General features: G+C 42.7%; 2 protein-coding genes across 3 annotated transcripts; one reads left to right on the forward strand and one right to left on the reverse strand.

Annotated features, from left to right (window-relative positions):
- Positions 1-9,870: 9,870 nt before the first annotated feature.
- Positions 9,871-23,785, reverse strand: SLU7 (SLU7 homolog, splicing factor). 2 transcript variants are annotated; one of them, XM_084295203.1, is made up of 15 exons: positions 23,394-23,785; positions 20,750-20,903; positions 20,394-20,474; positions 19,648-19,812; positions 18,610-18,675; positions 17,074-17,121; positions 16,512-16,643; positions 16,124-16,221; positions 14,675-14,742; positions 14,319-14,458; positions 13,484-13,645; positions 12,941-13,045; positions 12,705-12,779; positions 12,328-12,432; positions 9,871-11,339 (listed from the first exon to the last, which is right to left on the reverse strand). In XM_084295203.1, the coding sequence occupies exons 1-15, from the start codon at positions 23,555-23,557 to the stop codon at positions 11,160-11,162; spliced, it is 1,743 nt and encodes a 580-aa protein (XP_084151329.1). In that variant the 5' UTR covers positions 23,558-23,785; the 3' UTR covers positions 9,871-11,159. The 2 variants fall into 2 exon arrangements, with proteins under 2 accessions (XP_084151329.1, XP_084151330.1); XM_084295204.1 differs by lacking the exon at positions 17,074-17,121.
- Positions 23,786-24,015: 230 nt separating this feature from the next.
- PTTG1 (PTTG1 regulator of sister chromatid separation, securin) lies at positions 24,016-27,374 on the forward strand. The gene is made up of 6 exons (XM_084295048.1): positions 24,016-24,075; positions 24,821-24,923; positions 25,205-25,383; positions 25,806-25,899; positions 26,709-26,858; positions 27,218-27,374. The coding sequence occupies exons 2-6, from the start codon at positions 24,842-24,844 to the stop codon at positions 27,289-27,291; spliced, it is 579 nt and encodes a 192-aa protein (XP_084151174.1). The 5' UTR covers positions 24,016-24,075; positions 24,821-24,841; the 3' UTR covers positions 27,292-27,374.
- Positions 27,375-27,614: the final 240 nt, after the last annotated feature.

Consider the following 27,614-nt stretch of genomic DNA (forward strand, 5'->3'; position numbering starts at 1 on the left):
TTAGGAACATGCAGAGGAGTGGGAAATGCAGAACAGATCTCCGGGCTGGGGCTGCCTGCTCAGCCGGTCTGTTCTGGTCTCTTCCACTTTTCTTATACCCAAGTTTATTTGCTGATGTGAAGTGTTGGTTTAATGGCCTTGTGAGACCCAAACCACAAACCGGTATTGATGCGGACAGCTGAATAAAGACTTCTTGCTCACAGAAAGGGGATCAAAGTGCTAAAATGCCTGCAGAGCGGGGAGTTCCTAAGGGAAGCTCCATCCCCACTTCCCAGTAACCACCTCAAATGGGGCAGAAGAGAAGGAAGAGACATTTGGAGATGTATGACTCTAATTAGTTGTGGCAAGGAGATATTTTGTTGTGGGGCATAACTGAGGGGGTGGGAGAAAAAAAAGGAGGAACTGCTTCACAGATGAGTATGAGTGAGCGCAAGGCAGAGGGCAGGGCACCTTCTCTTAACCTTTCTTAGCGCAAGTACTTTTGTTTACCCTCAAACAACCCCAGTAGTTAACCCAATGGGACAAACCACAAAATACCCCGAGGCTGAGACGTTTGTAGTACCAATACTCGAACAGATGAGGAATATTTGGCTACCTGGAGCAGTGCTCTGTTGCAACTCCCGAGTCAATAGTAATTTTTGTCTCTGCAAGACCTCTTCATCCCACACCATAGGAGTGTGTGTGGGGTGGGAGCATGGTCACATTCGCAAGAGAATCTATAAATAATCTTTTAAAGAAACCTCTGAAAGAAAACAAACCCTGTGCTGGTCCACCTTAAAAGGAAAATTGCTCTTCAATGTAGAACATATGATGAGCTCCAAGAAGCAAATTGGAAACAGATCAGCGTCTTTCCTCTCTTTGGCACAAGCAGTAGACCTGGCACTGAAGACCACACAGCACAGTTTCAGCTGAGATCTTACTGTTATAGTAACATTTTAATTAATGCCTTTTGTAATAGGGTCTTGGACACTTAATGGCCATGACAAATACATGGTGTGTGGGTCACAACCCCCCACCATGCCCTGGAGGCTATGAGAGCTGGTGGTGGAGCGCTGCTTGAGTTGGAGACAAGTCAGGGTGGATGTGGTGGAGATGGTGGAGCTGAGCTGTTCTGAGGCAGAGCTCTTGGAGGAAAGACCCTCTGGGCTCCCAGATGCTATGCAGGCTCCAGGCTGAGGCCTCAGGTCCTCATCCCAACTGGGTCATTTGTCTGCCAGCCTCTGGGCTCTGCGAGAGGCTCCAAAATGTACTGTGAATGTGGGAAGCCTGAGCTGGAAGGATGCAGCACAGGCAGGTGGAGTGACAGGTGTCCATCAACTGGGATTTAGATATGAGGATTCCCTGTGTCCTTCAGCTCAAACCACAGAAATTGCTGCTGTGGCACCCAGGGCATCCCCTGGGGCCAGTGTAGTCCATAAAATAGTGCTGTGGAATTCCACAGGATAATTTTGGGGAATGTTTGTGAAGAAGCAAACTGGGAAGGAGATGGCTTTAGAAAGTGTTCACTTGTGAGTCTTAAGGCTGGAGCACAGCTCCATAGAAAATGTGTCAGGCTTCTGTGGCCCGTGGAGCATTTCTGCAAGGGGACTGCTCTCTAATGGCTTTTCTGTGCAAGCTGCTTGTCCCCAGAGCATCTCTGTCACTTGGGAGCCCCCTTTCCAGGAGCTTTGTCCCCACAGGGCTCCTTGCAGCCCCTGCTCCTGATTGCTGGCTTGCAGCAGCTAGAGTTGGCTCACAGAAAGGAGCTCGGGGGACACATCTCTTGCTGTGTCCCCCTTTGGCTGCTGCAGCATCCCTGCTGTGAGTACCTGCTGGAAGCCCCCATGTGACTACTTCTATTATCTGAGCTATTTCTGGGGATGTATGTGCATTCAAAAAGGGCGTCTGCAAGAAACAATTTTGCCCATAGGAGTGAGCTCCAGGTGCAAAGGAGCAGCTGTAGCTCCTGGTGCTTGTGGGGTGGCTGGGCTGAAAGCACACCGGAGGGAAAGCCCCAAGGGTTTGCCAGGCGTGGTGGCCACACAGTGGATTTTGGCCAGGGAAACCACCTTGTGCAGTTCCATGCACCTCTGCATGGGGAGCAAAAGCTGAAATACATGCATTTAATTTCTGATACAAGCCAATGGAGTAGCTATAGCAGATATGAATTTGATTTTTTGCACAAAGTAATGTCAAAGGAGATAAAGGAAAGTGCATCTCCTGCACCCAAAATGGCATCGCCTCCTCTGCTGTAAGCAGCTGCAGTGCCTGAGTCAAGCCTTCCCCAGTCCCAGGACAGAGCTGTGGCGCAGCAGCTGCTGCCTGGTACCGGAGTGAAGGGGGAGGCTGTGGTTTTGGCTGGGCGAGGTGGGTGCTCCTGCTGGAAACCCAAGGAATGTTTCCTTCCCAGATGGTTTCTTTTAACTTGCTGCTGCTGTCTTTATGGATTCCTGTGCAGGCATTGGAAACCTGAGTGCTTCATCAGTTAGACCTTATTTGGTAAGTTTCCCAAGTTAAGGTTAAGAAAAGGAGGGAAAAGAAAAAAAGCAAAAGTGAATTTACTCACCCAGGCTGATCTCTTCAGCGAGATCTCGACAGGCGCTGGAATCCCGCACAGTTTTGCAGATGTTTTGCTGCAGATCGCTGTCACGCAGCAGAGCACAGAGCGCGTCCTGCCACGACAGTGTCCTTCTGAGGTTGCTCTGCAGTCCTCACTTCTTGGATCTTTTGTCTTTATTAATGTTTTACCCCGTTTTGTGTGTATCACTAGCTTCCTGCAGCAGATCTAGGTTTTGGCTCCGCTTTGCCAAAGGCATAGTTTTATTATTGTGTAATGGGTCCAAGCCTCTTCCTCTGTCACGTGGTGTGGGCAGAAAGCTTTATGCACACATGGCTGGAAAGCTCTCAGTGCCTGGGGAGCCTCTCGCCTCTCTCCTGTGCAGTCTGTGAGGAAGGCTCAGGAGTTTGCCTGGGCCATTTCTGGCAGATTCTGCCTCTCTGCCATAGCCATCGCCCACCCATACAGGCAGAATTTGTAAGGGTACAGGGACTGAACCAGGGAGTAATGTAGAAGCTTGGTCCTAGAGCACTAGCAAGGGAAGCAGATATGCTGAGGGTGAAAGCTCACTTGTTGTGTCTAAAGTAATTTAGAGAAATCAGTAAGGGGCAGATCATTCCAGGCTTGAAGTAAAAGACATCACTGTGAAGCAGCAGCTTTGTAAATGTGAGTTTTGAGAGGACACAGCAGATGCTTTACAAGTGCCCCAGGTGGATGTGGGAGACAAGATGTGGAGACCTTGACACCAAGATATCAGGGCAGGACTGTTCCTGTCTTTGGAAAGGGTGAGGGCTTTGTTTTAAGCTTGCAGAGTAATTACAAAGTACTACCAGTTGTTGAAGATAGGCAGTAATGCTGGAAGTGGTGCCTGAAATGGGTGTTGGGCCACTGTGGGGTGCCCAGCGAGCAGTGCCAGGAGGGCAGCGGTGCCCAGGGGCCGTCCTCTCCCACTGCTGCTTCTGGCTGCAGGCCCCTGCCCAGTGCCTGGTCTAGGCGTGTGCTGGCAGCTGGGCTGCGAGGTCAGCCAGCGAATGTTTTCTGATCAGTGCAAGTCCTCTGAAGTACTCCACAGGCTTCACTCGTTCTTCTGCCAGAATTCATCCTTAGCAGACATTGCTTTTTCTTTCTTTTTTTTTTTTTTTTTTTTTTTTTTTTTTTTTTTTAAGCTTTGCCCTGAACTTGCTCTCGAAACATGGTGAGAAAGGTTTTAGCTGCATGTATGCACTACAGACATAACATAAAAATAAAGTGTGTCTGCACTTCACTTGGTGAGCTGCAGTCAGTGAGGCTGCCCTGGAGGGGTGGGGATGTCTCACTGAGCCCGGGGCTGCTGCCATGATGTGCTGGCAGCCCAGGCACCAACAGACAGCACAGCAGAGTTGCACAGCATCATTCAAATATTATAAATATATTTTCCTTGGTGGGGCCCTCTCCCCCACACACAGGACCAGCTTTTCCCACCCTGAGTGGCTTTGCACTACTGGGAAGTCCCTGGTGCAGGAGCAGCCACGTGCAGAGATGCCATCAGCACGCCCAGCACCAGGAATGAACTGAGGTGGAGAAACCCAACAGCCCTGCTGGGAAATGCGAGGTAGGACTGAGGCAGCTGCAGCTGCTGGGGGTTTGCAGCAGCGAGGGCCTGACCTGCTTCAGTGGTGTGGGGACACTGCGTGGGGATGCTGCGCCTGCCGACACCAAGCCCGGGCCTCACGCGGCTCTGCTGCAGAACGTGCTTGGCAGCACATCGAGGAGTAAATGCTCTGCCTGTCCACAGGGAAACACAGCAGCCCTGGCATGTGGGCCTTGGCTCCGCTTTTGTTAGCTGGACACTGCAGGGAAGCGTTATAAGAGATGGTGTCATGTTTGTGCTGCTTCTTAACGACAGGCTCCCTGCGGGGACTCGCAGATGTGGGTGTCTAGCACAGGGAACGGGGCTCACTGCCTGCCTCTGCACATCTCTGGTGCGGGATGTACGTGGGCTCCAGACCCTGCCACGGAGGGGTGCTGGGATCCGTGGTGCTCCCTCCTTGGCACCAAAGCCTTGCTGCCAGGGAAAGGCGTGCTGCCCAGCCCCTGCAGAATAAAAACTGAAGTTTTACGCTCTGCCATCTCCTGTGAACATATTTTGGGTGGGAAATGTAAGCGCCTAAATGTGAGCGACTTCTGGTTCCCTTCCGAGATAGAGGCCAGGACTGTGTCTCAGCAAAAAAGGCTTTTCCCATGCTGTTTTGGGGAGTGCTGCTGCATTGCACTCCTACAGATACCGACCTTGCAGCAGTGACTTTGAAACCAAATAAAATGAGTCAGCAAAGGCAAAAATAGCTGCAGTTAACACGGAGGCTGGAGACACCCTGAAATTCAGCCTTCAGGGTGAAGATGGGAAACAGCAATGCAAGTATGCCTCTCTTCAAAGATGTGTCGGTCCTTTGATTTTTTTTTCTCCCCTGTTTGGAAGATACTAAGGGGAGGGAAAAGTATTTTCTACCCAACAGGTCTGCTGGCTTAGCATGGAATGGTGATTTGGGTAATTTTTATTGCACTGCCTGAAAGGAGCTCGGAAGTCTCTGAGCAGCCTTCAGAGAGTGATTGTCCCTCTCCAAAAGCCCCCATAAAATGAGTCAAATCTCTGTTTAAATTTCAAGGATACCCTGGAGACGATTAGCTTTGCTTAGGAACTGCAGCCCTAACCCATTAAGATAAAAATAAATAGGACTTATTTTGGGAAGAGGGAAATGAGAACCAGCCCAAACACACCAGTGAGCCACTGCCAGCACACTGCAGATGTGTTTGTTTGTTTGTTTGTTTTGTTTTTAAATCTGTTTCTTTTGTCTCATGCATCTTCTAGCTCAAAGCGAAATTCCACATTCTCTTCGACTCGCTGAATTTGAGTTATCTGATCACTTACTTAGACAAGAAAAGACTCTTCTGAAAATGCCTTGTATTTCCCAAGAAGGCTTAAAAAAGAAAAACAAAAAGCATGGAAAATTATAGAGTTCTCTAGGAGACAAATCTTATAGGTAGGAAGCTGAGTGACAGGGAAATGCAGTGACTTTGGTTTCTCCAGGATCAGGTTAAACAGAGCCAGTGACCATCTGAAAGCAGCCCAGAGAAGAGGTGGATAGCAGATGACTTACGTAGTAGAGTGGGCAAAATGAGCTCCTTGAACTGCCAGCCAGGTACAGACATGGGCAAGAAACAATGCCCAAAAGCCAGAGTTGGTCCAGAAACCTTGCAGATTCTCCATAAAGGTGTAGGGTCCTTTTTAGGGGGTCCCTTGGGGGCCAGACCTGGGGTTGGCTACATCTCCAGCCCCACTGCTGGGGGCTGAGCATCACCAACAGCAATCCCAGCACCTGGGGACGAGGGCAGCATTGCTCAGGCCAGGAAAGCCAGTGCCGAGTGCCACCTGTGCCACAGCACAGTACCTCCGTCTTCAGGGCAAAGCTGCATCCCCCAGAGACGGGAAAAATGTCTCCTGTGAGCAGTGACAGGCTGCACAGATAGCTACAGACAAATCCCCTCTCCCTCTGGGGCTTTCCAATTTTGCATTAGAGCTGCCTTTTGTGTTCTCAGACAATAATTTGCTAAAAATGGACTTCCCCCAATTCCTAAAATATTAAGAAAACACCAGTGTATCAGCAGAACGTGCTGTGGGGCTGTGCTGTCTCTGGCCTTGAAAGCTGCAGCCAGGTGCTTTTGCTTCTGCAGATGCCCAGAATGCGGCTCTCTTAAAGCAAGGAGGGGCAGCCGAGCCAAGCCAGCAGGCAGCTGAACCACCGCCCTCTCCCTCCCCTTTCCCAGCCATGGTGTGCAGAACCAGGACAAGTGCTTGGGATGGGAAATGCCTCAAAGTGTATGGGTATGCTGCAGCCTGAGCTGAAGGGAGCCAGGCTGGGTGTGTGTTACAGTGGGTGCACATTATGGTGTTAGCATGTTTTGTAGCAGCTTTTGGATGAAAAGCAGCCCTGGGTGTACTGGGTCTGGTTGGTATGTTAACTTTCCCCGCAGCAGCCCATACAGTGCTGTGCTCTGCACTTGTAGCTAGAACAGCAGTGGTATCACACCAGGGTTGTGTCTGCTGCTGAGCAGTGCTGGCACAGCATCAGGACTCTCTCTAACCCTCTTAAGGGGTTGATAAAAAAGTGAGTAAGGAACATCACCAGGGCAGCTGACCTAAACCAACCAAATGGATATTCCATACCATATGATGTCACACTCAGCAATAAGAGGTGGAAAAAGGAAGCAGAGGGGAGGGGTTAACTCTCATTGCAAAAACATCTGTCCTCCCAAACACCAGCTACGTGTGTTGAGGCCCTGCTTCAAGGATGTGGTCAAGCATCGCCCATTTGTGGGAAGTAGAGAGCAATTTATTTCCTCTGCATTTCCACACAGCCTTTGCTTTTTTGTTTGTTTGTTGTTGTTGTGTTTTTTTTTTTTCCTTTTCCCCTCTTTTCCCATTTCCCTTTTTTCCTTTAGTTAAATTGTTTAATTAATAATAATATTTCCATAATAATTATTTTTCCCTTTAACTAAATTATCCTTATCTCAACCCATGAGTTGTTCTTTCCTTTACTTCTTCCCTTCCTCTTTTAAGGAGGGGGAGTGAGAGAGTGGTTGTGGTGGAGTTCAGTTGCCTAGCACGGTAAAACCACCATACTGGGATAAAACTGCGAGGGAGGTGTTGTTGGAGCAAAAGTTGTAGTTGTTGGCTTTACATTAAAAGCCTGGAACAAATGCATGTGCAAATGTGATAAGGAAGGAAAAGCAGCTGGAAAAAAGTCCCACTCTTAAAAGTTGTGGTGGAAGACAGGGCAACGGGCCAAGGACTGCACTTAGATCCCGCTGCAGTGAGTGGTTGGGTGGTGGTGCCTTTTCGAAAATGTGTTGGAATTACTGGAATATCCTTTTAAGACTGCTGCTAGGAATTTTTGGGTTTGCTTATTTGTCCATGGAGCAGTTTCCTTAGATTATTTTTTCATGTTCCACTGAGGCCTAAAATGTGCTAGTATTTTGCAGATGCAAACCCATCACTGCATGCTGTGTCTGGTTGGGTCATCTGAGATGTGAACAAACTTGTTTTATGTAAAACAATCAGTTTAAGTTAGAATGATATTTCTATTTCTTTGGTGCGTCCACCACAGCTAATGCAGACAGGAGAATGAGTACAACGAGGAGTTGCCTGGACGTATTGCTTTGTCCTGCGTGGAGTAATTAAAGTTATACCTAAAAATGGCATGGAAAACTGCAGCTGTTGTGGGGGACTGGGCACATACAGTGGTTTAGTGGGCACAGAAAATGCTGTGCAAGGTAAAGGACAAGTTCAATTTCAATTGTAAGTAGTGCTACCATTCCTGCTTTTTTCTTATCCCTTAACAACTGCGCATGTAGAACAGCACATCTCTTTCATTAACCCACGCAGGGAAGCCATAGGAATCTAATTACAAAGAAACATGGAGAGAGCAAAAGAGCTACCTTCTGGTGTGCCTCAAAGGCTTTGGAAGATAACACAGGATGCTAAACTTTCCAAGAAAAAAATAAAGGATTCTCCTCTAACTTGTGTGCTAAAAACATGAACATCTTCAAATCTAGTCTCATTCACAGTTTGCAGATCGAGTACACCTCAGACAACCAGAATTCAACAGGGTAAGAAATGAAGTAACTGAAGCGATTGTTGAAAACAATTGGGAGTTGGGGAAAATAAATGTTGAGCTTTGCCAAAGGCGAGATTCAGAGAAAGCTGCCCTGAGTGTGCTGGGTGGGTCTGTTTTGTGTTGGGAGAATTTGACTAATTTAACAGGCTACAGAATTTCCTCTCACTTGTATGTGCGTGGAAGAAACAGTAGTTCTGAATTCCTGTTGTCTCCACTACAGTAGGCTCATTTTCATTTTAGGTTCAGGCTAAGCTCATCGAAAAACTTGTTTCAAACTCATTTTAGAAAAAAAAAAAAATCAGCTTGTGCAATAGGAAGCAATCATTGAATATGCAGTCATATTGCATGCCAAATCCAAGGGAAAGCAGATGGAGGAAAAATTAATCCTCATGATTAGATCCACAATGTTCTTTAACATTTAACCTCTATCATATAAATAGAATAACACAGTTTAATCTTTTTGTCCTTTAACTGTGCAGACTGATCCAGAAGAGATCTACTTTGTATCATTCACGTATTTTGAGTAAGATGCTACTGCTTTTTTCCCTGGAACTGCTGTAAAATAGAGGCTACTGGTCCCTCTTCCCTGCAGCTTCTCTCTTGGCAGAGCAAGACAAGGCATGCTGAAAAGTAAGTTACTGTCACGTCTTCAAGTACTGAAAAGATAAACCAAACACACAAGTGGTTAGGATTTGGTTAATTTTTCTGATAAATGCATGGTCCCAGAGCATCTAGCATGTTACATCAGCCTCTAAAATACACGTGCCTTTAACTCTCCTCTTTTTCCCCACGTCCATAAAATATATACGCATTAACCACAAGTTTAAAGGCTGCCTAGACCAGTGACTTATGTTTTCTTCATTCTGAATTACCTCCATTATAAAGGATCAAACCTCTAGCTACTTTTAGAGAGGTATCCAAATGGCTGAAGTAACTGGTGACATGGACCCTTTTGACACGTCTTTGTCCCCCAAATTGAACATGACTCTGAAACAGACATAGGTATCTGGGCACCTAGAGGTATTGCTGTGCAGTACTTCAAACATTACAGGCCTCAGAAGAGTTTACAGTTCAACTAATTCAGAAAAATCATTCAAGGTCAATTTGCATTCAGATCATAGCAGAAGATCTCTGGAACACAGTAAAATAAAGTTTTTATCATCAGCGACAATATCAGAGAACTTTTAATATAGAGCTGCATTGCAGACTAACACAAAATTTCCACTAGCATTTTAGCATTTCTGTATACTAAATTAAAATACTCAATGCTCTAAAGGTGGCTGTGAAATCAAACACATGGCAAGACATTTAAATTTGCACTTACTGTACATAATTCCCTGTGGGAAAAAAAGGAGTAATATGCGCTTTGAAATCATCCATAAGGTAGAAAGGTCAAGACATGAGCCAACATGGAAACTCAGAAAGTGAGTCACTAGCATAGCAGAAGGGAAATAATGTCCCTGATAGTTTTCCCTGTGACTTTCTAAGTCCATGTTTTTTATGAAAATATAAAAGCAACCCCTGGAAAAACTAATTTCCACTCTGAAGTTTTTCCTTTCTAGTACTTGGCTTTATTAACAATTCCACCTTGAATGAAGATCCTCAGTGTCTCTAGTTTGGTATATTTCTTCAGTAAGTGCTAGAAGTACTTTGTTTTATAAGATTTATTAATCTGACTGTGGATTTTTATGTTAATTAATCTTTATTTTAAGTCTGCATTCAGAATTAGTATTTCTGTAACAAAAATAAAGGAGAAGCAGATTTTGAGAAAAAAAATGGCTCAGAAAAAGAAACCAGCCTTACAGGTGACAATAGCTGAAACATACTACACCTTTTTTTTTTTTTTTTAATAATTTGCTTCTACTAACTGTAGAATATGATTCATTATTTACAAAGTTGAAATTATAATCAGGTTCTTCATTAGAAGAGCTAGAATTGAAAAGTTTTCCCTGTCCTACCATTAATATAACCATACTTAATTTGGTTATATGTAAGCCACATTTAATGAGACTGTTTATGCTTCAGTAGAACAAATTGCCAATCCTTCTGCCTCTAAAGCTATGGCATCAAGTTTTTCTCCCATTTTTTCATCTTATAATATCTACAGTGGAGAATTCCCAGTTTAAGGAGCAATACTGCTAAACATATAGCAAATGCTGCATGACATCACAAGGTATTAGGCTAACATTTAGCATTCCACCATGTAACAGGATTCTGGAAGTTGTAGAAGTAAGATGTATATTGTTTTAAAACAGAAAACCAAAAACTTAGATCTTCACACCTTATATATATGTTAACATCTGCAGAAACAATCAGAATTTAAAAGCTCTATACAGTTTCTTCTAGTCTTTTGGTTACAACAGATACATAGCATTTAAGACCTTTATATTAATTTAACCAAAACTGTACAATCAATTTTACATTTCCAAAATTCTTACTATAAAGCAATCAAATTAACTATTTCTCCTTTTAAAGCCATGTGACAGGCAAGTCCATTTACAAATAAAAGTTAGACTTCAGGTGTACTAATTTATCTTCAACAATTTTTGCTTTATATTAACAGCAACACCTGCCGATCACTTCTTTTGGGTACTCAGTTTTACTGAATTTATTAAGTCTTCATGCATTGCCAAATGAATCCAGAATCTCTGGAATTACAGCCAGTATCAGATCATTTCTCTTCCAATCGAGAGTTTACAGTGGATGTATTCTTTTTCTTTATCATCTATGTGTACACACACACGTATATGTATCTATACACACACAGTCATAAATTATGTGCGTACACACACACACATACAAAATTGCTCCAAGTACTGGACTGCTTACATCTACTGAAAGAAGTTTTTACCAATATCTGTGTTGCAAAGAAAATCTCTGGCATTTATTAGCCACATGGAAGGTAAGTGTCCATAGACTTGTAAACAAGTATGGAAAAAAAATCCTGTGTACTGGAATGATTTTCATTAAGGCTACTGTCCAAGAAAAGAGGCCATGGGATCATCAGGTCTCTGACGTTTCATTCTATAAGCTTCCATTTCCTCTTCTGTTGGCTCTCTGGTTTCATATACACTGTTGTATGGTCTCTTTCTCTCATCTAACTGCATAATTTCTTTAACCTGGAGGAGACGAGCCTCTTCTGCATTTAATGCCTGAAATGGAAGAGGGAAAGGGGGAGATGCAAAGAAAGTTTAGCAAAAAAAAAAAAAAAAAAAGTAAACAAACCCAAAACCAACAACAAAAGCTTACAAAAAGCTTACATTATATTCTAGTATAACAAACAATTAGCAGGCAGAACAGTGGGATAAACAATGCACATCATGCCCACCTACAGCACACTTCACATGTGCTTATTTTTGAGCATTTAGCATAATATGATAGTAAATTAGCATTTTGCAAACAAGATACTTTAATGCCCTTCCAATTGCCAAAATCGAGTAAGAAACTCATGGGTTTTAATCATGATCCATAAAGTACAAAAGCAGATAAGAAAGCATGTCATCTTTGTGTTTTGTTCCTGTTTCAGAGTGATTTTAAAATGAAAATGTGCTTTTTTGAAATACAAATTATCCCATTTTTCAAACTACTACTGTTGCTCCTTCTTGCTATTGAAAAGAAATTATTCTTCTACAATGTTTTGATTAATCACAGTCTAACAATAATTTCCCCTGCATACCCAAGGCAGGATGTTGTGCTTGCACAGGGTCCATCCAGCAACAGTCAATAGATAGACTGTTGACAGACTTATTGCATCAGCTATGAGACTGGGCTCAAGTATGGGATAAAAAGTTCTAAGTCAAGCTTTGACAATGCCTTTGTTCTTTGATCTCAAGTTACTGTGTTCTGCAGTGTCTTTATACCTATTGCTGTAATAGGCGACTAGAAAAGAAGTCTTCTGTATCTTCCAAACTAAGTCTTCCAAAACTAGACTATTTACTGCGTGTTTGCCTGACAAATAGGGAGTAAAAGCTATGTACTTTAGAACATCTAACAGCACTTTAAATTTGTTTCATCTCAAAATTAGCATCAAAGAACAGTCCACAGACTTCCACAAGAACTGTTACAGGTTTCATAACACTAATGTTGTAAAACATATCTGAAGTTCTTTTTGCAACAGAAACACTCAAGAGTATAGCGCACCTTTTTAAGTTTTTCTTGCTTCTTTTTCTCTTCACCCTCGCTGTCTGAATTAGAACTCTTCTTATGTTTCTTCTTTTTCTTCTCTTTCTGTTTCTCTTGGTGGATCTTTAAGGCCAAAAAAAAGCAGCAGTTAAGATTCAGCTAGTAAGCAGTAGCAATATTCTACCATTCTATGAACTAATTTCAAGCCATCATAACATTAGTAAACAGTAGGGATTTTTGAGAGGTCAGTTTCGAACAAAGATGTGACACAGTAATTCAGTTTGATGATTTTCAGACTCCTTAGAATGACTTGCATAATCTTGTAGTTATACATATGTTTGGGTCACATAAAATGCTGAGGAAAAATAGCTCCCTTAAAAAGGGAAACAACTGACCTCCATCAATGTTTTGGGTTTTGTCACGTGTTCTTCCTCTCTAGGTTGCTCTTCTAGTAAGCTTGCTTCAGTATTCTATGCAACAGAAAAGGGAGAGGATATCCATTTACAAAGCATATTTGAAATGGGAAGGCCAAGTTAAAAAAAAAAAAAAAAAAAAAAGCAAAACCACCTAAAGCTTATGCAGATGAATGCCTTCTAGCTCTACTCAAGTAATTAAAAAAGACAATACTTACTGCAATTTCTTTCCCAGCTTCTCCTGTACAGTATGAGTACTTGACAAACGAGTGGCAGCATTTGTAACCCCACTTGCCGTCTTTCCAGTATGAACCCCAAATGCACTGCAAGAAAAGACACCACAGCAGTTGCATCTATAATAATACTCCCATAAGGAGCAGGCTGCAAATTATTCCTGACATCATTTCCTGATGAGCAACCTATTCAAACAGTCCGTAAGGGGAAGTTATGAGAAATACTTTTGCAATTTTACATTAGTCTTACAGGTATGGTTCCAAAAAAAAAAAAAAACCAACAGCAACTTCCCCTTCAATTTAAGATGGCCATCACAACTCCTCATTCACACTGCAATCGTGAGAAATTAAAATTCCTCCTCAGTAGAAGAGTGTGTCACATTTAGGGAAGGAGAAATTTATTTACTTGGTGTTTTAGCTATATTGCACTGCATCTACTACACCTTGTTCCCTTCCAAAGGAAGATTTTTTTTTTATACATATGTGTGTGTGTGTGTGTGTGTGTATTTACTTCAAGTAAGTACTTACTGTATGGTTGTTGATCTTCACATCTTCTTCATATTTAGAGCATGCAATAGCTTTCTCTTGTCCTTTGATAACTGTCCCATGTCTAGAATACTCCACGTAATCTTCTGTTTGAGCTAACAGCAACTCAGCTGGTGGGGTATCTAGATGTTCTTGTCCTCCATACTATAATGCAAAAGAAATGACATATGATAGTTTAACAAAAAAAAAAAAAAAAAAAAAGTCTATGAAGTTAAGCACACATTTAAAAAATTTCATCTTTGGTGCCTTCTCTGTCCACACCTCTAGAACAAAATGCAACACAAAAGTGGGTAGAGACAATTAAATCTTTAGTGAATAACTATTTAGTGAGAACTATGTATCCTCCCACGGCCACTGATGTTTTCTTCTATTCCTGGAAAATTACACCAGTAATAATTCTTACTTTAGAGATTATTTCTAAGCAGGAAATCTTTTCAGACCAAGCCAAAACGTGGAAAAATACAACCTTGGTATAACCAGTGCAGTACGTTCCTCCCCCTGTCAAACTTGCATCTAAGGTTTGGATTCCTACTAGTGTCAGATTTTTCACTAGAGATATTCTGACAGTTAAAGGAAGAGCTCCCAGTCATCCAAAGAAATACTAGCAGATCTTCAAAGGTTCTTACATTAAATAATATAATGAATCTAATAGATGAGATTATACATGCTTTATTGTATTGTATATATATTGTATATAATATTGTATATATATAGAACAGCTGATGCATTTTCACATTGTAGTAGTAGTATTTGTTCCCTAAGAACCAGAATTCAAACTTGACAGAATTCTTATTAAATAAAACCCAACATCTATTACCTTCTCTAAGATGCTTTCTTTCTGCTGTGCCTTGAAATCTTCTTTTTTCACTTTGAAGGATTTATAGAGTAGCTCTAATTTTGTAGGGTCCGCCTGAAGATGCACTTCTGAGCCTTTGTCATAAGCCTCCCAAGCAAACACTGTGTTAACAGGAAGCATCAATGTTTATTCTCAAAATACATTCACATTATTATCTTTAATTTTCTAATAGTTTGAAAGAAAGACTCAATTTAAATCTAGAAAGATTTCTCTTTTGCAAAAAAAAGTGTTGCTAACTTAAGTCTTTAAAATCCATTTTTTGAAAACAGAACAAAAAAAAACCAACCCCATGAAACCACAGAAAAATAAACACTTACACTGAGTCTGTGCCATTGAAATGGTATCTCCAGTGTAACGAACAAAGTTGTCACCTGCATAACCAACTCTGCAGGAAAGAATGATATTATTTTTAGCATGCGGATAACATGATTTTCTTTTAATCAAATCACATAACACCAACAGGAAGTAAAAATTTTCCTTTATGTCCTGAGTTACAAACGGAGGGAGAGAAGCATTCATTCAATACATGAAATTAAAGTCTAGACTCACAATAGAGTCATGACAGTATTAGACAGCACTTTAGAGTACTCATGCTACAGAGTGTTGGAGCTGTCTGAGATACCGTGAGTCAGGCCTGGGCCTAATTGCACAGTAATTGCACAAGCGGTACGTGATACTGTACCACTGACCTCTGCTTTTGGATTTGTGAATCTATCCTTCTGCTCAGCCAATTTCAAGCTAGGAAATAATTGTACTGCCCTGATACCTTTTGCACACCCCTTGTAGAAGCTGAAAAAGAGCAGATGGAACACAGGCTGAAAATGAAATAATGTTGACAATTCAGTTTCCTACTGTTTTCATCTCCCAAAGCCCCTCTGAAAAGCTTCGTCTGCAATGCTGTTGCAGAAACACAGACTGAACAAAGGTCAAATTACAACCCCAGAGAGAAATGAATGCATCTCCATCTGAAAATACAATTGACTGTCATTATTCTTGCTGGAGACAGGGAGAGGTGGAAAGAGCATTATTTGCTAGCAGTTAGCCACTGCCATTCTATTTCAGGCAGCAAGCTAATCCAATTACAGTACCCTGAATAACATTTCTACTCACAGCCTGTCTACTCTGTATGTCCACAGAGCAACATGTGTCAAGGAAGGGTCACAGCTCAAGTGCTTGACTTGGGTTTTAAGTAAGACAGCCTTATGTGCAACCCAAAGCCTACCTGTGGCATTCTGTAATTGTCTATCTAGACAATGCCAAAGTTTTCAGACTTTTTCTGTGCAGGCTCCATTAATACACAGTTTGCTTTTGATCCTAGTTCAGGCATTTAATCAGATACCATAGATACTCCAGGATAGTCTCCAGGGCTGGATGCCTCCCAACAAAAAAAGGGTTGAAATTTTAGATCCATTACTGAAAATACTTTATGTGTATAACGTTACTGTTCACCGATCTCTCTTCTACATACAACAGTGTTCTAATCCTTGATCTACGTCAGATTAGTACACAGAATGGTAGTTCCTGCATCCCTGAGGATTAAAGTCCACAATCACTAACACACTACTTTTATATATTAAAAACAAAAATGTGTTAATAAATAAAACATTTTTTCCATGTTTACTATAAAGCATTACTTCTATCCATAACTGACTAGGGATTCATTAATAAAAAGACACACAGATATGAAATAAAATACAAAACTTTTAGAGCAGTCTCATTTTTAAGAGTTTTGTTTGGTACACAAGCATGACCCTGTTTTAACTTACTCATCTGGATTCTTGCCTGTATTGGCATATGGGTTCTCTCTCATCGCTCTTGTTTTGGGATCATAATAAGCAGAGTTTGGATCTAGATTCCTTAGGTACTAGGAGGAAAAAAAGCACATACAACATAAAAGATATTTGATTAAAACTTAGAATTTTTTAAAAATTGAAATTACTGCTGTATCCCCCAACTTAGCCATTTTAAAATAAGGGAATATCTGTGCAAGAGATAGACCTTGAAGAAGTTATAACAGGAGCAGGAAGAGAACTGTGGACAGACTTTAACCTCTAAACCCTGAGACCCATACTCAAACACACTAATAATTGAGGGTATGAATTTTAAAATTAATTAACATAAATATAAAAGGAAAAAATGAAGTTCTTTACTCACTTTTGCAATATCTTCCCGAATACGTAAATTTCGGACTGTGATGCGTCTTTTAGAGTCAAAGTTCTGCCCAGGCATATCAATGTCATCTGCATATTTATCTTCATCTTCATCTTCACTGTTACGATCTCTTTCCTGAGGAGAGAAACAGAAAACTTCTCAGAGACAAGTACAATAATCTGATTATAGTGGTTTCATTAAAAAATGGGCCTAAACATGCAAATCTATCATGTAGATACACTCGGCATTTCAGAAATACTGATTAAGGGACTTCCATTTCCTCCAGTTACAAAAATGTCACTGTGACAATATTAAAACAATAGTTATCTTGGGCAAAATATACCATGCAAATAACAATGTTACTTGCTTGCACCTCTAAGGTTTGACAACACCTGTGACTTAAAAAACCCTCAATGAAATCCAACAACCTCTTCCAAAAGGGAACAGGCAACCAGTGGCATGAAGCCAACATTGAAACCCTTATGCCACCCTTGTTTTGCTATTCCACTAACTATGGGTCTTTTTTTTCCTGCCCATGGTGTGATGCAGCGGGTAATCGTCTTACTGTCTGGGAATTTGGTTCCTCTTCTCCCCACTGGTGTCTTGGGGAGTTCTGCAGCAAACAAAGAGCACATCAGCAGAGAAGAAGAGAAGACAAGATAGTGCAGAGAAGAAAAACGGCAGGGAGATAAAGACCAATCAAAGCAGAGCTTTGCGAAGTTAAAAAACTGGTTGCGAAAATACAATGCACACAATGCACAAAGATCACTACATTTTGGATGTTCTAAAATAGAGTTGGTAAGTATCACTGTTACAGACACAAGCTGGAGACCTTTTCACTGGATTACAAACCAAATTTCTAGAATTTACTTTTCTTGTAAAGGCTTTGAACTGTCACTGTGATCTAAAGCTTGTTACATCTCTGAACACTAATGATTTAGACTAAGATATTTCTTATCATGTAAATGTAACTAAGATCCACCTCTAAAACCTTAAAAAAATCTGTATTAAAGAGGTACGTATGCAACTATTTTGTTAGGACTGAAAGGAATAAATTATGGCTTCTGATTCATGCTTGGTAATCTAGCGAAACACAGCCAGATTTTTCATTAACCAGTTTAGCCCTTAACCTGAGAGTAATTGACATGGCAGAACTGTCCAAAAAAAAAAAAAAAAAGTATATGGAAGCTAAAAATGTTTATGGTGAATACAGGCATGAAAAACAAACAAAAAACACTTTTATACCCATAAGATCAGTAATCCCTATTTTGTGTTGGGTCAGAAATTTAGGTCATCCTGCCATCTAGTGACTAAATGAAAGGTGATAATCATGGAAAATGGAGACCCAATCATATGCAGTCTATTGGTTGATGGTGGTTTTAAATATATATATTTTTAAGAATACCACTTAAAAAAATACTTTTGTCCAGTAACGATCTATGCTTTTTCACCATTTTATAAACTTAAAATATCATAAATTACTTTAAAAATCTGAATTTTGTATCAATAATCATCAAAAGTGGTGCCTTTTAATCTAAGGGGAGCTTGTAGAAGTTAACAGAAGATGCATACTCTTCAGTTACATGCCAGAGGGAAGTAGATACGTATATTCAGCCTTCAAATAATCAGACACACTACAAGTAGTCAAAGCAATGACTGAAGAAGAAAAAGTTTGGGTTTAAGATAAAGAAAATACCTTTGCATTCCTATTTACACTAAGCATTACTAAAACAATCTGCATAATAATCAGTGCTCCAACATCAGTCAGACAAAACAGTCCTTAAATACTTAAAACATGTCTCTGTGTGAACTGAATTCCATGGAAAACAAGCTTTCTAATCCAAAATTCCACATAATTAATTTTAGAAGATTAATAATCAAACGTTTTTTGCCCAAAAGGAAAGTACTGTCATTTAGAAGAAAGTATTCTGAATTCTTGTATGTGTCACAAAATAAGCTGGTGCTAGGAAGAGCTTTCAATTACTAAAGAGTATAAAAAGCAGTAGAAAAACAAGTACAGAGAATAAAAGCATCAGAGAAGTAACCTGTTCTATTTTCACTCAGCCTAAACAAAAATAAATTAGGATTTTGATTTACTTACCACTTGCTCCAGCTTTCCTGATGCTAACTCCTCCTGAAGCTTCTGCGCTTTCAGTGTACGTTTGGCCTGCATATCACACAAATGCATTTATTTTAATATTGCCTTTTAATAGCAAGTATACAGTAACATCATAAGTATTTCTTGTGATTGCTGCCATTTAAAATCTATTCACTATTATAAGAAAACGGACATTTAATTCTTTGGGTGCTCGTAAAAAAAAAAACAAAAAAACCACAGCCTAGAGATAGTCTCCTCTACACCTATGCTTAACCACAGTGCTTTTAGAGCCTCAAGGAAACTATATATACTAACCATTTTACTGTTATATTACATGGGTAAATAAACTGATTCACCAGAGCTTATGCAGCTATACCATTACTACGTCTATCGTAATTAAAGAAAACACAGCTTATTTTAGTTCAGTAGTTTTTAAAAAACAAATATGCTTTATTATTGTGTCCTCATAATCTAGTTAGGAACATCAGTGTTTAAGGTAGTTCATGACAGATGCTGCAAGCATTTATGTTTCACACAGGAACCATCAAATTTTATCATCTAACATGACATTTTAAAGCAGAATGAAATGATTTTTTTACATGTATTTGACATCACTGAACCACAGAGACGTGTACAACTAGTTCCCTGCTCCGCAATGGGAAGATAAAGGATTTCTAAGTAACAAAAATATGAATGAGCTTACAAATACAGCATTATTGACTCTAGGTAGTAAAGACACCTTAGAAATTCCTTTCTTGCCTGCAATTTAACGTGCATCTTGGTTAATAAACTCTAGAGCTTGTCTAGTAAAAAGTAAGCAATCTGGAGAGACACTTCATTTATTGCAGACCCATACTCAGTTGTCTGTTCTGGTTTCAACTTTCAGTTCAAGTGAAGTTTGCTATCAAACACAGAATCCACCCCGCCTTCCATTATGAATACCGCACAAGGTCCAACATTAACAGTGCAAGTAGCAAACACTCCTCCACCTAGTGAAGCCAAACGCTGAACTTTTCCCAGTAAACTATAATGCCTACGCACCAGATCAACCTTGGCATATTCCTCTACAATCTTCATGTGCTCTTCTGGGTTATATCCATTCCAACGATCTCGCTTTCCATCATAATCAAACATCAGTTCAGGCTGCACATGTTCATCTGGTGCAATATTCATGCCTGTGTATTTTGCTCCAACTTTCCTGGGTCTCTGAAAAAAATAAATAAATGCATTGGTCATTTAGATTGGAATATGCTAGTTGCTAAGACACACAGCTTTAAAAACAGTATCAATGGAGCTCTTCTAAAGCCAGTTAAATTCAACACAATAAGCCTCCAAATTCTAAGTAAACATGAGAAGTTCAATTCTGTATTTTAAAGTAATACAACTGACTCAAAAGTACCAATTACTGACTCAATTTTCAACAGTTAAAGAAGCGATTAAAATAGCTTCTGGGGACTGCTTCTAGCTGACATGAAACAGACAGCCACAGCAGCATCTGTGTTAAATTAACATGAAGAACTAAAAGCCAACCTTTTACTTTATCAATTCTGTTTGTGACAAGCAATAAACACCACCCTGAACAGTAGCTTTTTTTCTTCACTTTTCTCTTGTGTCTCCTACATAACTATTGTTTCAGAATCTTTCAAACAGAATTTTGATACTTGTAACCTTTTTCAAAGTAACTTTTTCAAAATAGTAGTTTTTAATGAAAAATAGCTAGCTAAATTTAAGATTAGAACTCGTGTTGTTTTCAAAGCCATTAGAACATCAACAATGGTCAGGTTTACCTCCATGCAGTCTTTCTTTTTGTGTGTCAATGCACCACAGTTCTCACAAGCTCCTTTACGATATCGGGTAGCTACTGCATGCTAAACAACAGAAAAGACAAGCATTGTACAAAATTGTGGCAACATTCGTGTATGTGTTTCCATCAACTAATTCATCTTTTTCAATACCACTAAAGCACATATGCTCTAGCCAAACCCCAAATGCTTATTTTGGTTATCACCAAACACATGCCTGCTGAATACAAATTCCCAGCTCTTGCCCCCCTCAAAAACACAGAGCCAGAAATTGCAGGATGTTAATAACTCTTATTTCCTCAAACAAAACCTTTATTTTAGGACAAAAACATCTTGCACACCTCTTGAACTCCTCGTTTGTACCAATCTCCAGAAGAGCTGTACTGTTTCTGCTTCTCTGGCTGCGGTCTCTGGTGCTTTAGTGTAGGCCTTTTAGAAGGATCTATGTACCATGGCACTGAGGAAATGTACTGAGGAATATGAGGATTGATATCTCTGTAAAAGATATCACGAAATAAATACGTGGCACAGGAAAAGAAAAAAACAAACTCGCGATTTAGCTTAACAAATAACTTTTACATTAAGTACATGCTTCAAAAGTGATAATAATCACTGAAGCTATAATGCATTCCAAAGAAGTAAGGTCATCTTAAGTAAACAGACTTTTCTGAGATTTTGTTACCATTAATTCACCTAAACTCCTGACTCCAAACTACATACTTCCTTCTACAGTTACTGAGCACAAGAATATTAATGCTTCTCTTTCCAGAGGCCATAGGATGGTGAGCCGTGTAGATGCAACAGAGAAAAGGAATAAACAAACTGTAAAGTCCCTGGAGCTCAATCTGGCTACTGCCGTTAAAGATAACAAAAAACGTTTCTATAAATACATCAACACAAAAAGGAGGACTAAGGAGAATCTCCATCCTTTACTGGATGCGGGGGGAAACTTAGTTACAAGAGATGAGGAAAAGGCGGAGGTGCTCAATGCCTTCTTCGCCTCAGTCTTTAGCGGCAATACCGGTTGTTCTCTGGATACCCAGTACCCTGAGCTGGTGGAAGGGGATGGGGAGCAGGAGGTGGCCCTCACTATCCACGAAGAAATGGCTGGTGACCTGGTACAGCACTTGGATGTGCGCAAGTCGATGGGGCCGGATGTGATCCACCCGAGGGTACTAAGAGAACTGGCAGAGGTGCTGGCCAAGCCACTGTCCATCATTTATCAGCAGTCCTGGCTATTGGGGGAGGTCCCAGTTGACTGGCGGCTAGCAAATGTGACGCCCATCTACAAGAAGGGCCAGAGGGCAGACCCAGGAAACTACAGGCCTGTCAGTTTGACCTCAGTGCCAGGGAAGCTCATGGAGCAGATTATCTTGAGTCATCATGCAGCACTTGCAGGGCAAGCAGGCGCTCAGGCCCAGTCAGCATGGGTTTATGAAAGGCAGATCCTGCTTGACGAACCTGATCTCCTTCTATGACAAAGTGACGCGCTGGGTGGACGAGGGAAAGGCTGTGGATGTGGTCTACCTTGACTTCAGCAAGGCTTTTGACACCGTTTCCCACAGCATTCTCCTCAAGAAACTGGCTGCTCTCGGCTTGGACTGGCGCACGCTTTGTTGGGTTAGAAACTGGCTGGATAGCCGGGCCCAAAGAGTCGTGGTGAATGGAGTCAAATCCAGTTGGAGGCCAGTTACTAGTGGCATTCCCCAGGGCTCGGTGCTGGGGCCAGTCCTCTTTAATTATCTTCATCGCTGATCTGGATGAGGGGATCGAGTGCACCCTCAGTAAGTTCGCAGACAACACCAAGTTAGGTGTGTGTGTCGATCTGCTCGAGGGTAGGAAGGCTCTGCAGGAGGATCTGGATAGGCTGCACCGATGGGCTGAGGTCAACTGCATGAAGTTCAACAAGGCCAAGTGCCGGGTCCTGCACCTGGGGTGCAATAACCCCAAGCAGAGCTACAGACTGGGAGAGGAGTGGTTGGAAATCAGCCTGGCAGAGAAGGACCTGGGAGTATTGGTGGATAGTCGGCTGAATATGAGCCAGCAGTGTGCTCAGGTGGCCAAGAAGGCCAACGGCATCCTGGCTTGTATAAGAAACAGTGTGACCAGCAGGGCTAGGGAAGTGATTGTCCCCCTGTACTCGGCTCTGGTGAGGCCACACCTCGAGTACTGTGTTCAGTTTTGGGCCCCTCGCTACAAGAAGGACATCGAGGTGCTTGAGCGGGTCCAGAGAAGGGCGACGAAGCTGGTGAGGGGCCTGGAGAACAAGTCCTACAAGGAGCGGCTGAGGGAGCTGGGCTTGTTCAGCCTGGAGAAAAGGAGGCTCAGGGGTGATCTTATTGCTCTTTACAGATACCTTAAAGGAGGCTGTAGCGAGGTGGGGGTTGGTCTATTCTCCCACGTGCCTGGTGATAGGACGAGGGGGAATGGGCTTAAGTTGAGCCAGGGGAGTTTTAGGTTGGATGTTAGGAAGAACTTCTTTACCGAAAGGGTTGTTAGACATCGGAGCAGGCTGCCCAGGGAAGTGGTGGAGTCACCATCCCTGGAAGTCTTCAAAAGAAGTTTAGATGTAGAGCTTAGGGATATGGTTTAGTGGGGACTGTTAGTGTTAGGTCAGAGGTTGGACTCAATGATCTTGAGTCCTAGGTTGATCTTCCAACCTAGAAATTCTGTGATTCTGTGATCCCCCAGTACTTTGTGTACACCCCTTGTAAAACACTCCTTGTCAGCATTCGCATCTCCCCAACAGATCAGGTAAACATTGATTTACTGGGCTAACACCCCAACAGCTCAGATAAACGCTGAACACTTTGTTCTGGAAGTAGAAACACCTCTTTTCTGAGACAGATCGGAACGTTCAAAGCAAATTCATGAAACTGCGCAGTTTCCTTCCGCAGCACGTACTGCACCCCTCAGAACCCCACAACCCCACGGGCAGCAGGACTGCTGACCTGTGCCTGTAGCCAGCACGCTAACGAGACTTACTTCCCTTCTTCGTCCACTTCAGCAGGCGCGTTTCCCAGCTTTCTCTGTTCCTCCAGCTCCTTCTTCTTCCTCCAGTCTTCCCTCGTCATCTTCTTGGGCTCCTCCAGGCCCACCTCGCCCGGGCCTCCCGCGGCAGCGCCGCCGGCGGCCACCCCAGCCGCCATTTTGTCTGCCTCCAACCGAGACCCCCGCACGGAACCGGCCCGACGCCGCTGGGCAGCACGCCTCGCGCAGCTTTACTTTGTTGTTTTTCTACCCTTCCCCTCCTTCAGCGGCGGCGCGGGTCCCTCCGCAAGGCCGCGGTGACAGAGCGGTGACGCAGCCACACCGCACCCCCGGCTCCCCCGGCCCTCCCCGCCGCCCGTCTCCCAGCTAGGCCGCGGCTCCGCGCCGCCACCCCACCATGCACCGCGGCTCCTCCTCGAGCCCCGCCCCTTGAAGGCCCCGCCCCCCGCGGCGGCCTCACGCCGGTACCGCAGCAAAGCCGCGGCGTCGGGGGCGGGGCCGCTCCTGCCCGGTTCTGCCCCGCCCACTAGCGCTGCTGAGCCAATCGAGTGCCTGAGCGTTGGTCAAAGCAGCCAATGGGAGAGGGGGGGGCGATTTAAGAGCTGGCAGTGGGAGGGCGGTGCCTTAGGGCTCGTGGCGCTGCTGGAAGTGACGGTTGAGCTGCTGTTCGCCCCAGGTTGGCGGGGCCGTGGCGGGGCCGTGGCGGGGCCGTGGCGGGGCCGTGGCGGGGCCGTGGCGGGGCCGTGGCGGGGCCGTGGCGGGGCCGTGGCGGGGCCGTGGCGGGGCCGTGGCGGGGCCGTGGCGGGGCCGTGGCGGGGCCGTGGCGGGGCCGTGGCGGGGCCGTGGCGGGGCCGTGGCGGGGCCGTGGCGGGGCCGTGGCGGGGCCGTGGCGGGGCCGTGGCGGGGCCGTGGCGCTCCCCCACGGGCAGGGTCACCTTCTACCAGCTCGGGTTGCTCAGGGCCCCATCCAGCCTGGCTTTGAGCACCTCCAGGGATGGGCCACCAGCAGCTGCCCTGTGCAGCCCGTGCCAGGGCCTCGCTGCCCTCATGGTGTTGCTTTCCTTTGTGGAGTAAGCAGCAATAAACACCATAGAAAAGTGATGCAGTGACCCGAAGATACTGGGCCTTGCTGTGTAAGATTGCTAGGGAAACCTTGCAACTTTCTCAAATCCCTGTGCCCTCCTAGGGGGCTGTGAGCTTGCCATGTGTGTGGATACCTTCAGATATAAGCATGTAGTCAAGCTATTATGACTTGAAGCATGTTCTCCACTCAGAAACCTAAGTACTATCTATGACAAAAGCCAGATGACTTTCACATCTTCCACTTCTCTGAACCAGCTCTGCCTGTAGTGCTGTTTAAAAACTGTGCTGTGCTGAAATAAATGATAAGAACTGACTTCTTTTTCTCTATATCTTTCTAGAGTGGTCTCACCAGCCTGAAGATGACAACTCTCATCTTCTTAGATAAGGAGAATGGTGAAGTTGGTGCTGCTAAGAATCAATTAAGACACCCTTCAGGATCATGTGCGTATATGCCCTGCTAAGGTAGTGGGGAACAGAGTAAGGTGCATGAATTGTTTCATTATTCACCAATTTGAACAGACAGCAAAATTGCTGAATTAGATACAAAAATAAAACTAAGCTTATCAATTGTTATGAAAGTGAAAATCACTTCTCTTTCACAGAGAGGGCTTATGCTTCTGAATTATAAGTAGAGAATGACAATTTGCTTTCTTATGTGCACCTAATGAGGCAGGCTTTAGGGTTGACGTGGTGCTAAAGCTTGTTCTTTTCTTCCCCTCCAGCAAAAGTCTTTTCTGAAAGAGCTCAAGTCACTACACCGCTTCCTAAAAAAGCAATTAAAGCATCTCCAGCCTCATCACGCTCTGTCAGAAAGGCTCTTGGAGATGTGAATAGGACCGTAGGAGTCACAAACAAGAAAGAGCAGATGAGACAGGAAAATCAGCCTTGCACTGCAAAGAAAGTAAGTACAACTGCCTTTCCACCAAGGGTGGATGGGAGGGAAGGAAAGGGTGTAAGGCTTACCTACATAGGTACAAGGCATGCAACAGCTTTGTGAATATATAAAGGTAAAGAAGTGGCTCTAGAGAAAATATTGGTTGAGTTACTGTCTTGTTCATGTTCTGGTTAGCAGGGCTTTAATATAATGAGCATAAATGTTGTACAGCAGGGATTTGTTGCCAGTGCATAAAGTACAGTTAGAAAAGCTAAGCAGCATAAGGGCAAATGCTTCAGCTACCTTGCATTGAAGGTGTTAAAATTTAGATGTAACTGAGGACTGTATGGCAGTGTTCTTGTCTTCTCTGTGCTGGGCAGCTTTATGGACAAAAAGGATACTACATTTAAAAAACAGATTAGCTCAAGTAATGTCTTTCTCTTGTTAAGGTTGCTGAAAAGGCTGCTGGATTAGAGAGCCAGGATGTGGTAGTTGAAGAACACTTCCCTGAAATAGAAAACATGTTTTTCTATGATCCTGGAGGTAAGAGTTCTTTGTAATTATTAGAATGAAGAATCAGGCTTTAAGTGTTGACACTGTTGTAAGACTGACCAAGTTGCAGTGGTAAACAACCTGATGTGCTTCTCCAGAGTCCATTCTTAAGCATAAGGGCATTCACCATTTTTTGAAGCACCACCTCATTTGTGTTTGAATGTTTTAACTGCAATACTTGTGCTCCAAACATATAGTCTCCATGTCTGTTATAGTGGCAGGAAGCTAGTTCCAAATAACCAAGTTATAGTTCTTAATTCATTAAATGGCATCTAGCAGGCAACCATATAAATAAAGGGCTACTTGAATGTGGACTTCTCCTAAGAGTGTGCCAAGACAGTATTCTGTAACAGAAGAGAAATCCCTACTCTGTGGGATGAAATAGTTGAAACTTCTAAAACCGTTCTTCATCTCTGTGATGAGGAGAGTTGTCTCAGTTCTTCACAATGTGCCTTCAAACAGTCCAGGTTATGTTGAAGTAAATGTGCAAAAGCTATTGTACTGAAGACTATAATTGTAGTGTTGGTTTTTTCATGTGCTGTTTGATGTAGTTCACAGTGTAGTGATTGAAAAGAAATTCCTAAAAGCTCCTGCTTTACACTAGCAGTTACATACACGTTAAGTGTTAGCATAAAAGATTTTATGGGCAGCTAAGGGGTGGCTGCAAATAAGCGCCCTGTAAGATGTAACTAACAGACTGAGTTGTTTTGGAACTACTTTCACTTCATTTAATCTAGAATGACTGCAGCTTCCCATGCTACTGTACACTGTTACTATACTACTGTGTCTTTCCCAAATAGACTTTGAGAATTTTGATCTTCCTGAAGAGGACAGAATAAGCAATATCAACCTGTGTGGTGTTCCTCTTGAGATATTTACAAGCACTGCTGAAAAACCACTGAACATGTTTCTTTCACCTGTGAAGACTGAAGAGATGTCATGGGAGTCTAGTAAGTGGAAAACTAGTATGAGTTTCAGTGCATACAGTGCTCATTAGTGGTCTGGGAGGGAAGGCTGCAAGAGTGAACTCATTGCTGTCATAAGCACCAGAATAGGACACTTATATCAAGCAACTCTTGGTATACAGCCAAGCTGAATGTAACTGGTCAACTCCACTAACTGGTCTCAAAGCCATATTGCTGTGTAGCTTTCTGCAGTGTGTTGCTAAATGACTAGTTAGGGTGAATTGTCCAACAGTATTTCCCATAGTCATTCAAGTGGTTTATGCGAACTCACTAGGAGCTAGCTTATATGAGACTAAAATTCTGGGCTTCTTGAGAAACTGATTTGCTCTATTTCTAACTTTCAGACTTCCTACAATCAACTGCTGACTTCATTTCTACACTGGATGAGATCATTGATACGCTATCTATGAAACTATGAGCTTCAAAAGCATATTCCGAAGTTTCTGTTGAGTGCTATACTCTTAATTAAACTTTTAATAAAGGCTAGTTTAATGTGTGTAATACGGGACTTCTCTCTTTCCAGTAGAGCTAATATACCAAGGGCATAAGATGCAAGTAGTAAAATACTGCTTTGAAAACAAGGCTATCTGACAAGCTATTAAAGCTGCACACATCAAATCATTTTTGATATAATGCAAATTACTATTGCTAGTACTGATCTGGCACTTCACTTCTTGAACATGTTTGCTCTTCTTCTCAGTGGTTGTCTTAGACACATTAGTGGTTGGCATCTTAGATCCT

This window comes from Netta rufina (assembly GCF_964035555.1).
Source record: "Netta rufina genome assembly, chromosome: 14".
NCBI lineage: Eukaryota > Metazoa > Chordata > Aves > Anseriformes > Anatidae > Netta > Netta rufina.